Source organism: Podarcis raffonei, chromosome 11, assembly GCF_027172205.1.
Source record: "Podarcis raffonei isolate rPodRaf1 chromosome 11, rPodRaf1.pri, whole genome shotgun sequence".
Classification (NCBI taxonomy): Eukaryota; Metazoa; Chordata; class Lepidosauria; order Squamata; family Lacertidae; genus Podarcis; species Podarcis raffonei.
The window spans coordinates 11,377,070-11,391,111 of record NC_070612.1 but is presented as its reverse complement, the minus strand read 5'-3'; the positions used below and the strand labels follow the sequence as shown (position 1 = coordinate 11,391,111).

Here is a 14,042-nt window from a genome sequence, read left to right as displayed (position 1 = left end):
GGATAGCCGAGCCAGGCTATGCTATTTAAAGGGGAGAATGTGCGCAGCAGTTGGGATCTTCGGCCCAAGCCACGCCCTCTTTCTTTGAACATGGGAAAGATTCAGCCTTCATGCCCAATGGGCCTGCCAAGTTTAAAATTAGATCAAGGACATCTGAGCTCAGATGGGATCTCGGGGGAGGCAGAAGTATTTTTAAACTCTGGATGCACTTGGATCCAAAAAGCAAAAGGGGAAGTAAAAGCTATCCAGTTTCGTGACATTTTAGAAGCTGCAGAGGAGATGAACCACATTTCGCAATCCCTCGTGCAGCTCGCTTCTATGCAGCGGCTTCTGCTAAAGCGAAGCCTCCAGCACAGAGCTGCCTTCTGCTGCATTCCTTTCCATGCAACACAATACAGTAATTTGAACACCAGTTCTTGTGGTACTATTAGTAAAGGTAAAGGGACCCCTGACCATTAGGTCCAGTCGTGGCCGACTCTGGGGTTGCGGTGCTCATCTCGCTTTATTGGCAGAGGGAGCTGGCGTACAGCTTCTGGGTCATGTGGCCAGCATGACTAAGCCGCTTCTGGCGAACCAGAGCAGTGCACAGAAATGCCGTTTACCTTCCAGCTGAAGCGGTACCTATTTATCTACTTGCACTTTGACGTGCTTTTGAACTGCTAGGTTGGCAGGAGCAGGGACCGAACAACGGGAGCTCACCCCGTCACGGGGATTCAAACCGCCGACCTTCTGATCGGCAAGTCCTAGGCTCTGTGGTTTAACCCACAGCGCCACCCGCGTCCCATTATGACTCTTAAAAATGCTTAGTTTAGGAAACTGAAATTTGTAATGGTTTGCCTGAGATCAAAAGCTAAACCAGCTCATTATGCCTTCAGCAGAAAGTAAGCTTGCTAGCTCAGTCTTTTGATGATTTAATTAATATATTTGTCAAAAGGAAAGCACGGATGAGGTCTTTCAAGTAGGAAAAGTGCCCATAAGTAAGTCCAATGGATCAGGTCCGTAACCCCCTCCAACTGGGCATTAAGAAACTAATTTGGAAGTAAACTATAGCTATAGGTTCTGCCTATCAGCAAATTAATTTGGCGGTGCTATTGTTACTTTTTTCATTGGAATATCAATGGTCATAAAATCCTCGGCTAACACCACTTCTTGGCCATCCAGTACCTCCTCGGCTTGCCTCTTCAGCTCCATGACATCCACATCTCCTTCACCAGTCTGACCTGCGGGCTTGTATCTCTGACTGAAGTGAGACAGAATCAGTTTCTTCACTTTGCACAACTTTGCAAACTCCGCCGCCACCCGTGGGGTGCTGTGACCATGCTCCTTCGCTTTGTCTGCCTGGGCATCGTCCAGCGTGGCTTCGTGAACCAAGAGATCGGCTCCGTAACAAAGGGCCGCCGCTCCGTCTCCTACAATGCCAGAGCAGTCTCCTAAAATGCAAACTTTTCTCCCAGGAAGCGGGTCTTCCGTGACATCTGAAGGAAAGATGGTTGTACCATTTTCCAGGACAACTGTAGCCCCGTCTTTCAGTCTGCCGTATATAGGGCCTGGTGGAACTCCTAGAAATTAAAGCACAGGTCCAAAGCTATTTGTCAAGAAGCTTGGCTTGCAACAAAATTTCAAACACACTTTTGAGCAATCGGCAATTCCCCAAAAATTCACGCATCCATGCCACCAAGTTTGTAGTCCTTATGAATGCACATTTGCAAAATATGCAGGCATTTTCTACAACATACTTTTCCCTCTGATGGTACCTATCCAATGATCCGTCCCAGATCCATAACCATTCCTTCCCTGCATCAGTGACCATTGCTAAAGAACATTTAGCAAGACAGCTCAGATGGTTAGAGTGTGGTGCTGATAACTCCAAAGTTGCAGGTTCAATCCCCATAAGGGCCAGTTGCATATTCCTGCTTTGCAGGGGGTTGGACTAGATGATCCTCAGGCTCCCTTCCAAGTCTGTATGATTTAACATTTTATGCAGGGGAAATACTGAGTTTAGAATAAAGTGCATGCAGGGTTTCCATTTTTAGGTACTGAATTGTTTCTGTTGCCTAACAAGTTTTACACCCTATTCAGATTCCTTTTCAACCCTTTCTCGCTGCATTCATTCCCACATGACTTTTTGCCCTATAGATGATATATATTTTAATACTTGCAATATCTGCAGGGCTTCAGCCAAGGCCAGCCTAATACTCCAACCCTGCACATTAAATATAGCTCTCGGTTAGCCTTGGTTGAAAAATAAAAAAGGAAGAGCTATAATCTTAGGCAACACTGATTTTTCCTTCCCTGTTACATGAAGGATGCTCTACTTTGAAATGCTTTTTTTTTTTGGGGTGGGGGGGTGGAAGGAGCTCTGCTCCTACCCCCCACATAGATTTCTGCACTAAAGTTTTCAGATTTGATCAGAAGCATTAACCAACGTTACCTGCGTCTCTAAAAGAGGGAAATACAGTGGTACCTCGGGTTACATACGCTTCAGGTTACATACGCTTCAGGTTACAGACTCCGCTAACCCAGAAATATTACCTCAGGTTAAGAACTTTGCTTCAGGATGAGAACGGAAATCGTGCTCTGGCGGCGCAGCGGCAGCAGGAGGCCCCATTAGCTAAAGTGGTGCTTCAGGTTATGAACAGTTTCAGGTTAAGAACGGACCTCCGGAACAAATTAAGTACTTAACCTGAGGTACCACTGTATGTGCATTAGTGTGCAACAGCAAAGGGAAAGAAGAGCGCAGGCATCTCAAAGACTGGCCTCAAAAGCACATCCCACATGAAACCAATGGCGATTACATGGAGCAGGCTGATGGCTTTGGAGACACGCACACAAGCACTGCACTAAATTAATTATTCCCTAAGGTGCCACAGCACTCTCTTTTATGGGTAAAAGCATGCCGTTTCCCCTGCTCAGAAAGTTATTAGTCACACTCAGGAGCTGCGGTGTGACGTCAGCGCTCACGATGATCAGCAGAGGCGCTGTGGGAATTTGAATCCATCAAGTGTACAGCAGTGGCTAAGAGGTGGCACCTGGAAGCCATCTGCTCAAATCTCTCACGGCTCCCTCTGCCAGCAGCACAATACCGACCTACTATTCAGGGTCGTTGTGGGAACCGCTGAGATACTCTGCCTGAAGTAAATGCTAAGTACGGCCATTGTTTACAAGTAGGCCTGGCTGATACAGTGGTACCTTGGTTCTCAAATGCCTTGGTACTCAAACAACTTGGAACCCAAACACTGCAAACCTGGAAGTAAGTGTTCCGGTTTGCGAACCTTTTTCGGAAGCCAAACATGCTCTGTTTTAAGTGTTACACTTCTGATTTGAGTATTACGCTTCTGATTTGCGTGCCACACTTCCATTTTGAGTGTTACGCTGAGGTCTGTTTGTTTTTGCTATTTATTTTGCATTTTTGCGGCTCTTTTTGTTTTGTTTTTGTGACTGTGTGGAACCCAGTTCGGCGACTGTTTGTTTGTGTGACTGCGGTACGTTGTTTATTGCTTTCATTTTATGGATCAGTGGTGTTGTAAGATAGTAAAATTCATGTTAAATTGCTGTTTTAGCGGTTTTTTAAGAGTCTGGAACAGATTAATCCATTTTGCATTACTTTCTATGGGAAAGCACGCCTTGGTTTTGGAACGCTTTGGTTTTGGAACGGACTTCCAGAATGGATTAAGTTTGAGAACCAAGGTACCACTGTATATCGATATATCGCCTAGGAACAGACCGCGATGTCGGCTTCATTCAGCGGTATATTGCTGGTGAAACCGCTACCGCTTCTGAGTCCCTCTGCTAGCGACTTCCTCCAGCGAGCGTTGCTAGCAGAGGGACTCAGGAATGGTGGCAGTTTCACCAGCGATGTACCGCTGAGTGAAACCACCATCCCACTCTGCCTCCCTCTATATCTTTAATTGCTTGGCTGAGGAGTGTGCAATTGCCGCTACCCTCAAATCTTCCATTCTTGGGCAAGGTGATTGAGCGAGCGGTTGCCGAACAACTCCAGGCACGCCTGGAAGAAGCGGACCATTTGGATCCCTTCCAGTCGGGATTCAGGCCTCATCATGGGACTGAAACTGCCTTGGTCGCACTGGTTGATGATCTCCGGCGGGCTAGAGACAAAGGTGAGAGCTGTTTCCTAGTTCTGCTGGATCTCTCAGCGGCGTTTGATACCATCGACCATAACATCCTTCTGGACCGTCTTGAGGGGCTGGGAGCTGGGGGCACTGTCATACAGTGGTTCCGCTCCTTCCTCCTGGGCCGTGTTCAGAAAGTGGTGGTGGGGGATGAGTGTTCAGACCCCTGGGCTCTCACTTGTGGGGTGCCTCAGGGTTCTGTCCTCTCCCCCATGCTTTTCAACATTTACATGCAGCCGCTGGGAGAGATCATCAGGAGGTTTGGGCTGGGTGTTCATCAGTATGCGGATGATACCCAGCTCTACCTCTCTTTTAAATCAGAACCAGTGAGGGCGGTGAAGGTCCTGTGTGAGTGTCTGGAGGCGGTTGGAGGATGGATGGCGGCTAACAAATTGAGGTTGAATCCTGACAAGACAGAAGTACTGTTTTTGGGGGACAGGAGGCGGGCAGGTGTGGAGGATTCCCTGGTCCTGAATGGGGTAACTGTGCCCCTGAAGGACCAGGTGCGCAGCCTGGGAGTCATTTTGGACTCACAGCTGTCCATGGAGGCACAGGTCAAATCTGTGTCCAGGGCAGCTGTTTACCAGCTCCATCTGGTACGTAGGCTGAGACCCTATCTGCCTGCGGACTGTCTCGCCAGTGGTGCATGCTCTGGTTATCTCCCGCTTGGATTACTGCAATGCGCTCTACGTGGGGCTACCTTTGAAGGTGACTCGGAAACTACAACTAATCCAGAATGCAGCAGCTAGACTGGTGACTGGGGGCAGCCGCCGAGACCATATAACACCTGTCAGGGAATCAGGAGCAGGAGCACTGGGGAGAGAGGATTGGGAGAGCGAAGGGGAAGAATCTGAGGGCAGCGTAGGGGAGTATGACAGTGGCCCGAGAGATTCCATGAGCTTCTCCAGCGAATCAGAAGATTCCCAGAAGGGGGCGCCGATGGTCAGGGCAAGGGGGGTCCCAGGGGGGACGCACCAGAAACAAGGAGCCAGAGGGGAACCCCAAAGCAGCAGTGGAGGATCGGGACCAGTTTCCCCACCAGAGCATAGTGGGGGGGAGGAGTCACATGTGTCAGGGCCAGCGTCTCCTCCAGAGAGGGAGTCAGGGCTGACCACGCCTCCATCGGAGAGTGGGGGAACGGAAGGGAGGTCAGTTGCAGCTAGCCCCCCCGAAGGGGGAAGCAGTGGCAGCAGCAGTGAAACGGTCAGGAGGAAAGCTGCTGGCTGGGCGCGCGCGCCAAGTTCAAATGTGCAGGCGCGCGGAACAGCAGGAGACCCGGATGGGGAACCAGCTCCTAAAGCCCGCCGGAGGGAGGGAGAAGGCTCAGGGGAATCAGCGGGAGAAGAGGCTAGAAAGGGCGGAACCTCGGCGGGCAGGCGGACCCAGAGGAGGAAGGAGCAGCGGAGAAGGTGGAGCAAGGCTAGGATCTTAAATTGGTGTCAGGGGGGAGGAGACTCAGACAGAGCATCAGTGGTCTGACACTTTAGACGTGGGGCTGTGCGCTGCGGCTCTGGAAGTGAAACTGAACTTCAATAAAGACTTTTATACTTAACAACGAAGCAGCGTTGGTCCTTTGTGAGCTGGGACCTAGGGCAGCCCTGACAACACCGGTCTTGAAAGACCTACATTGGCTCCCAGTACGTTTCCGAGCACAATTCAAAGTGTTGGTGCTGACCTTTAAAGCCCTAAACGGCCTCGGTCCAGTATACCTGAAGGAGCGTCTCCACCCCCATCATTCTGCCCGGACGCTGAGGTCTAGCGCCGAGGGCCTTCTGGCGGTTCCCTCATTGCGAGAAGCAAAGCTACAGGGAACCAGGCAGAGGGCCTTCTCAGTAGTGGCGCCCGCCCTGTGGAACGCCCTTCCAGCAGATGTCAAAGAGATAAACAACTACCTGACATTCAGAAGACATCTTAAGGCAGCCCTGTTCAGGGAAGTTTTTAACGTGTGATATTTTACTGTATTTTTGGTTTTTATGGAAGCCGCCCAGAGTGGCTGGGGAGGCCCAGCCAGATGGGCGGGGTATAAATAATAAATTATTATTATTATTATTATTATTATTATTATTATTACCCTCAGCAAAGCAATTAAAGGAGCCCCCAGCCCAGCGCTGGCTCCCACACAAGCGGGGGGAGCACCAGGGGTGTCTCAGCTGGGGATCGGGAGCACTCCAGCACCCCAGCTGAGCCATACAAACAAGCTGCTTTGTCCCAGCCCACTGGAGGTAAAATCGAACCTTGACTGGGATCCAATGAATATTAGTACATTGACCAGGATTTGGCATGGTGTGTGCTAATGTTGATTGGACCACTGGATTAACATGATCAGGAGCACCCTAGATGCTGACAGCAAAACCAGTCTTCAAGTATCAATACTCCACCAGGGCCAGGGCCTTTTCAGTGATGGCTCCGACCGGGTGGAATGCTCTGTCCCATGTAACTAGGGCCCTTCAGGATTTAACCTCCTTCCATCAGGTCTGTAAGACAGAACTATTCCGCCTGGCTTTTAATTTGAATTCAGCCTGATCTTTTATTTCCCTTCTCTTCCCCTCCCCTTTTATGAAGATTACCCACTCTGAGACCTCACAGCTAATTCTCCCCTGGCCTTGTTGCTGGCCCAAGTAGGACTAATTCAGCCAGCTAGCCCTGGTGATTATCTAATGTTTATTAGATGGATTTCCCCTAAATTGATTTCTGAACTTTGAATTTTATTGTTATTCATGGATTTATACTGTATTTTATGCTGCTTTTACAATTTGTTGTTAGCCGCCCTGAGCCAGGTTTTTGAACCAGAAAGGGCGGGGTATTAATAATTATTATTATTATTATTATTATTATTATTATTATTATTATTACCAAAACAGGACCATCCACACAAAAGGGCACAATCGGGGAAATTGCAAAGTTTGCCGTTGTAAAAATCTTACCCAAAAAACCCATTCTAATGAGAACTGAGCATGCTCAGTGGCCACAGAACACTGTCTGCTGGGCAAGGGAGGGGCAATGGAATGGAGTACCCTGAGGAAAGGGCTTGGCTGGCTGGCACCCTGAATAGGAAACCTCCATGCTGCAACTTTCTGTTGCAGGTCTCACTAAAAAAAAGGGGGGGGAGACTAGAGGTAACCACTGGGTGCTCTTCAGAGGTGTAGATTCCCACCATCCATAATCAATGGCCATGCTGGAAGAGGCTGCTTGGAATTGCTATCCAAGAACTCTAGAGGGTACCTGTTGGTTGTCCCTGTTTTAAGACAAACTTCAAAACACCTGCTACAGGACAGTTTTCCTAAGGGTCGAAAGAGGCAGGCCCATTATTACCTAGTTCCTTCAGCTTCTGGGCGTTGAGTTTGCCAGGCCGTGGCTTCTCTTCCACGAGAAATCCGAAGGAAGGTATGCGGTGAAACAGCCTAAACGCCTTCACCACAAACTGAGAGTTGTCCACCAAGGTGTACGAGTCTTCTAGAGGGTCCAGGCGGATGGTTTTTCCTGGTGCCTCTTCAGACAAGACCTTGTCTCCGTCCACAAAAGACAGCTCCTTCCGTTCCTCTGCAGGGCACTGGTCTGGCGTTGGCACCAGTTCGTGAACGACCCAAGGGAAGGCGAGCTGCGAGTGGGAAAGCTCCAAAGTTCTGCAGATGAAGCTCCTCAGCCCAAGAGGTCCATAAATCTCAACCGGCAGCTTGTTTGTGGCAGGGCTACTCTGGAGGCTGATCGTACAAAGAAGCCCAGGGAGGCCAAAGATGTGGTCCCCGTGGAGGTGTGTTATAAAGATCTTGGCAATCCTACCTAAAAACACAACAATGGATTGGAGATGAGAGAATTCAGGAGGCATACGTTGAAAACAGCACATGGAGAAAACAGAAGTTCACACCAGAGAAGTACAAATATGTTAGGCTATAGTTCCGTTCCACCTTTAGAACAGGCATATGGAGTTGTTCTTTTTCTTAACTGCCATCGCTTCTGTCAGCGAGGTCCACAGGGGTATTTTTGGTTCCAATATTCCTTTATATTTTATCCAGATCTTATATAATGATTTCCTTATTAGATGATTCAGGAAACCCCTGTGGACCTTCACCATGTCATAAATTAGATAGGCATGCCACCCATTATCGATTATCATAATCGGTATGAGTCAATATTTTATTATTGTGATGCTTCATGGCTTGCACTTTAGCTTCTTCATTTTGTTTTATTTTTGGCTATGTTTGCCCTTCTTAACAAAATCAATAAATATTATATGAAATAAAACATCAAATGAATAAATAGAAATGGTTGGCAACACCTTGGTGTAGGATTATAGGATTGCAGCCTTAAGCATGGAACTGGAAACACATACTTTTCCAAAGCTGCCAGCTTGGCTAGAACTTCTAGCTTCTGCTGGAAGAAACAAGATTTACCAACTATAGAAGAATGGCAGATGAAGATGATGGACTATATGGGACTTGCCAAAGTGAACGGGAGACTCCGAGACCAGAGAGAAGAGACGGTGAAAGAAGATTGGAATATTTGAAAAAATATGTTAATATTTAGATCTTAGAATAGCTTTGGAAGTAGATTTAGGCTGTAGGGTTAGAAGTAGAAGATAGTGTATTTTAAAATAGTATTATTTGCAAGTGAAGATTTTTATGGTTAAAGTAAGTGTGATTAAAAAAATGGTTAGAAATTATGATATATGTAAACTGCTAAAGATGAGGTAAAATAAAAATCAGATGGGGGGACTCGGGGAAGCCCACCTAACAATGTTTCGAAAAATAAGGATAAGACAAGAATCTGTTTCTATTGTTTGTTTTCCTGTTTGTGCTGTTTATTTGTGTTATAAAATGAATAAAAAAAATGGGGGGGGATAGAACTTCTAGCTTCTACCAGCGACTTTAGAAAAGAGGTTGTTGGCATCTATCTGATTTGAGAGACAATGGAGTTTGCTGACCTGCTTTCAGACGACTTTTCATGAACTGGGTTTGCGTCCCCTCGCCACAATCGAACAACCAGCTTTCTCCTTCAAAACGGACCACCGTAGCCGAGGCCCCTCTCGTTGGAGACGGGTATGCAGCCCCGGTTCCCAGGAAAGTAACATCCATCGCCATTTTGCTCCAAATCAGCGCGGCACCCTAGCGGAGACAGTAACAAATGGGATTTAATTTTGGATTTTCTGGCCCCGTGCACAAAGAGAAAAGCTATGTGACATCAAAATGTACTGGTAAAGGCTAAGGCTGCAATCCTACGCACACTTACTAAGGTGTAAAGGCCTAAACACCAGAATTCTTGAATACCCAATGAAGCTGAATGTTGCAAGATTTAAGGCAGACAAAAGAAGTCAGCTCCCAAAGAGGTAATGACTGACGGCCGCCAAGTTGGATGGCTTTCAAAGAGGATTAGATAAAGTCATGGGGGATAAGGCCTTCAGTGGCTACTAGCCATAATGGCTATGTTCTACCTTCACTGTTGGAGGAATTTGCTTCTGAACACCAGCTGATGGGGATTGTAAATAGAAAGCGTACAGCTGTGCTCAGCTCTTGTTTGTGGGTTTTCCATAGGCATCTGTAAGAACAAACTGCTGCCTTTGGTCTGATCCAGCAGGAGTCTTCCTAGGTTCCTAAATTCAATGGAGCTCACGTTTACTCCTATCATAGAATCTAATAATAATAATAATAATAATAATAATAATAATAATTTTTATTTATACCCCGCCCTCCCCAGCCAAGGCCGGGCTCAGGGCGGCTAACAAGCAATAATAAAAACAAGTTGAATGAATACAACTTAAAAACAAGATTAAAATACAACATTAAAATATAGAAACATTAAAATATTAAAATGCAGCCTCATCACAGTAGGAGAAAGGAAAAAGAAAGAGGGGGAAGGAATCAAATTGGCTCCAAGCCAAAGGCCAGGCATAACTACTCTGTCTTATAGGCCCTGCGGAAAGAAATCAGATCCCGCAGGGCCCTGGTCTTATGAGACAGAGCATTCCACCAGGCCGGAGCCAGTGTTGAAAAGGCCCTGGCTCTGGTTGAAGCCAATCTAACTTCCTTAGGGCCCAGGACTGCTAGGGTGTTGCTATTTATGGACCTTAAGGTCCTCCGTGGGGCATACCGGGAGAGGCGGTCCCGTAGGTACGCGGGTCCTAGGCCGTGAAGAGTTTGAAGTAGGGTTACCAGATGTCCCCGGTTCCCAGGGACAGTCCCCGGATTTGCAAATCTGTCCCCAGACAAATTCCGTGCCCGGAATGTCTCCAGATTTGCAAATCTGTGCCCGGGAAACGTGGCGGCGGCTGCCTCAGCAGCCCGGAGCCAGCCTGGTAGCGCAGTTGGCTCTGGCTGGCTTCAGGAGCTGCTCGCTGCCGCCACCACTGCTGAAGGAGAACCGGGGATGTCTGGCAGTACAGATCTCCTGCCCCCTTCCCCCTTTGTTTTGACAGATCAAGGGAGGCTCGGGAGTCGTGGGCGGGCGGCTGTTGCCTAGGAGGGGCGCAAGGTGCTCGGTTTCTCTGCCAGACAAGGTGCAAAGCCCTTCTTTCGCACCCTGTGAAACATAAATGCAGTTTTTTTTAAAACTGGGCAATGGCCGCCCGCCCACGACTCCCGAGCCTCCCCCGATAAGTCAAAACAAAGAGGGAAGGGTGAAGAGATTGGGGAAGGCTCAGGAGTCACAGGCAGGAGGAGCACCTTTGCTCAGTTTCTTAAAAACTCTGTGCATTTATGTTCCACAGGGTGCGAAAGAAGGGCTTTGCACCTTTATATACAATATGCATGTGTGCTTGAGCCCAGGGTCTTTTGCCTAACCATCCCCACTACTGACTCCCTGTTGCTACTCAGCTTAAAAAAAAAAGTGTCCCCAGATTCATTGAAAAAAAATCTGGCAACCATAGTTTGAAGGGACTCCAAGGGTCATCTAGTCCAACCCCCTGCAATGCAGGAATCTCAGCTAAAGCGTCCATGACAGATGGCCATCCAGCCTCTGCTTAAAAACCTCCAAAGCCCACCACTTTTCGTGGGAGTCTATTCCACTGTCAAACAGCTCTTAACTGTCGTAAAATTCTTCCTGATGTTTAGTCGGAATCTCCTTTCTTGCAACTTGAAACCATTGGTTCGAATCCTACCCTCCAGAGCAGGAGAAAACAAGCTCACTCCATCTTCCATTAGACAGCCCTTAAGATATATGAAGATGGCGGTCATATCTCCTCTCAGTCTCCTCTTTCCCAGGCTAAACATACCCAGCTCCTTCAAGCGCTCCTCGTAAGGCTTAGTTTCCAGACCCTTGATCATCTTGGTTGCCCTCCTCTGCACACATTCCAGCTTGTCAATATCCTCCTTAAATTGTGGTGCCCAGAATTGGACACAGTATTCCAAGTGTGGTCTGACCAAGGCAGACTAGAGCGGTACTATTACTTCCCTTGATCTGGACACTATTACTTCTGTTGATGCAGCCTAGAATAGCATTTGCTTTTTTGCTGCCACATCACACTGTTGACTCACTGTTAAGCTTGTGGTCCACCAAGACCCCTAGATCCTTTTCACATGTACTGCTAGTTAGCCAGGTGTCCCCCATCCTACATTTGTACATCTGGTTCTTTCTGTCTAAGTGCAGAAACTTCAGCTTTTTGTTGCTGCTGCTGCTGCTGCTTTGTTAATAGTGTTTTATAGATTGTAATGGTTTTATTAATGGTTTCTTAATTATTTTACATGATCTGTGCTGGATTTGTGGTGCTCGATTATGCTTCATTATGGTTATTGCTATTTATTATCTGTAAGCCGCTTTGGGATCCATCTGAATGAAAAGCAGCACAGAAACACAACCAACCAACCAGGGCCGGATTTAGGTTTGATGAGGCCCTAAGCTACTGAAAAGGGATGAGGATGTTAGGATATTTCCGTTCCACCTTAAAAGGGAGCAGGCTTTGTGTGTCACAGAGTCTGCGTATTTCCTGTTCACAGGAAGTTTATGTTTTCTATTGCTTTCGTTTCTCTCTCTCTCTGCCTGAAACACTGAAGCAGGCAGTCATGTTTTCTCTGTTCTGACCAACGCAGAATAAACTTATAAATAATGCTCTCCTGCGTGCATCTTTTGCTGTGCATTATCTGCTGATAAGAGTGTGCATCAGCTCTGGAATGTGGCAAGCTATTTCTGGAGCTCGTGTCGCTAATTGCTGATACTGCGTGTCTACGGGAGATCGATGGACGTCCGGAGGCGACGTGGGGCCATGATGGACTTTGTCTCCCTGGCAGTATCCCAGCAGAGGATGGCACTGTTGGTTAAACCACAGAGCCTAGGGCTTGCCGATCAGAAAGTCGGTGGTTCGAATCCCCGCAACGGGGTGAGCTCCTGTTGTTCGGTCCCTGCTCCTGCCAGCCTAGCAGTTCGAAAGCACGTCAAAGTGCAAGTAAGTAAATAGGTACCGCTCCGGCGGGAAGGTAAACAGCGTTTCCGTGCGCTGCTCTGGTTCGCCAGAAGCGGCTTAGTCGGAAGCAGTACACCGGCTCCCTCGGCCAATAAAGCGAGATGAGCGCCGCAACCCCAGAGTCGGTCACGACTGGACCTAACAGTCAGGGGTCTCTTTACCTTTACAGTATATTAATAGTGAAATTTGGGGGGTGGGCCAAGGGAGTGGGGCCCTAAGCTATAGCTTGTTTACCTTATACGTAAATCTGGCACTGCAACCAACCAACTAAATCAAACATTCTGCAAGAAAAGCGTGTCTCCCCAGATAGAATGGCCTGTGCCACTTCAGGTTTCAAAGGAGGGATAGCATTGCTTCCAAATGCTACTCGACGTGAAACTCTCGCTGCAGGAAGAAAACCTGCATTGATCTATGCTAGAACCTGGCTGCTCCATGTCAAGCTTTCCTTTCGCAGAGAATGCTGGTGTGTTTTTTTGTGTTTTAAGACAGAGCATTAAAAAACAGTAACCCCCTACTCATTAAAACAGTGGCATGCATTTTAACCCTTTCCTGGCATGCATAGAACCTCAGCCAATCTGCATTCATCGACTTGGAAATCCCCCCCATAGCGTTGGACTACAATTCCCATCATCCCTAGTCATTGGGGGCTCATGGGAGCTGGAGTTCGCCACCTGATTTTGGTCCTGAGCGTAAAAGCAGCTCGTTTACAGTTTCACGGGGCGTTTGGTGTGTGTGTGTGTGTTTTTCCCTACCCACCTGGGGTTTTCTCGCTCGGAGTCCTCCTAGCTTGAGAGCCCGGCTACCAAGGAGGGGAAAGAAGAAAATAAAGAATAGGTGATTTTTGTTTAAAGAGGAGGGTTTTTCGGGGCTCTAGCAAGCCTCCCTGCTTGAAAATCGGTTTTGCTCATTCGGACCTTTCCCCGGTCCAAAACGCACCTTGCAAGCAAGCAGCCGGAAGCGGAGGAATGAACTGCCCTCTTTGCAAGCTCAGAGGCGCCCTTCTCCTGCGGGATGGGGGGCTATTCCGCATGCTCAGGAAGTGAGCAGAATAGGAAAGGCAATAGGTTCCGGGGTTGAGTCCGTTCAGGGGGAGGAGGAGGAGGAGCCGCTGCAGAGGAAGAAAAGGAAGCGCTTTGGCATTTTGGATGCAGCTGCTGGCGAGTCTGGAGGTGAAATGGCTGAAAATCGGGAACGCTTCTAATTTTATTATTTTATGCAAAGTATATTAAAAAGTTCATAAAAGGAAAAGGTACAATCGGCAGCTGAAACTGATGGAATAGGCTGAATTAGCAAGTTTAACTAGTAAAATTGGAGAGCGGTTGGACTAAAATGGTCAACCCAAAGCTTTACTTTTCTGTCAACACAACAGTTCTCGACACTGGGTTTTAGGAAGCAAATAATTTAAATAGGCAGCGCCTATATGATACTAAGCGGCAGAATAATTTGGCCGCGATAAGGAATTTTTGCCCATGGTATGATTATTTCCGACCTAGTCATTTTGACACGTTGGCACCCTATTTGCA

General features: G+C 47.7%; 1 protein-coding gene across 4 annotated transcripts; it reads right to left on the bottom strand.

The window, feature by feature from the left end:
• Positions 1-898: 898 nt before the first annotated feature.
• Positions 899-13,594, bottom strand: ELAC1 (elaC ribonuclease Z 1). Of its 4 annotated transcripts, XM_053408906.1 has the most exons (5): positions 13,456-13,594; positions 13,276-13,318; positions 9,052-9,232; positions 7,443-7,910; positions 899-1,559 (listed from the first exon to the last, which is right to left on the bottom strand). In XM_053408906.1, the coding sequence occupies exons 3-5, from the start codon at positions 9,206-9,208 to the stop codon at positions 1,075-1,077; spliced, it is 1,110 nt and encodes a 369-aa protein (XP_053264881.1). In that variant the 5' UTR covers positions 9,209-9,232; positions 13,276-13,318; positions 13,456-13,594; the 3' UTR covers positions 899-1,074. The 4 variants fall into 4 exon arrangements, with proteins under 4 accessions (XP_053264881.1, XP_053264879.1, XP_053264880.1 ...); XM_053408904.1 differs by having other exon boundaries at positions 13,276-13,594; XM_053408905.1 differs by lacking the exon at positions 13,276-13,318.
• Between the last annotated feature and the right edge of the window lie 448 nt (positions 13,595-14,042).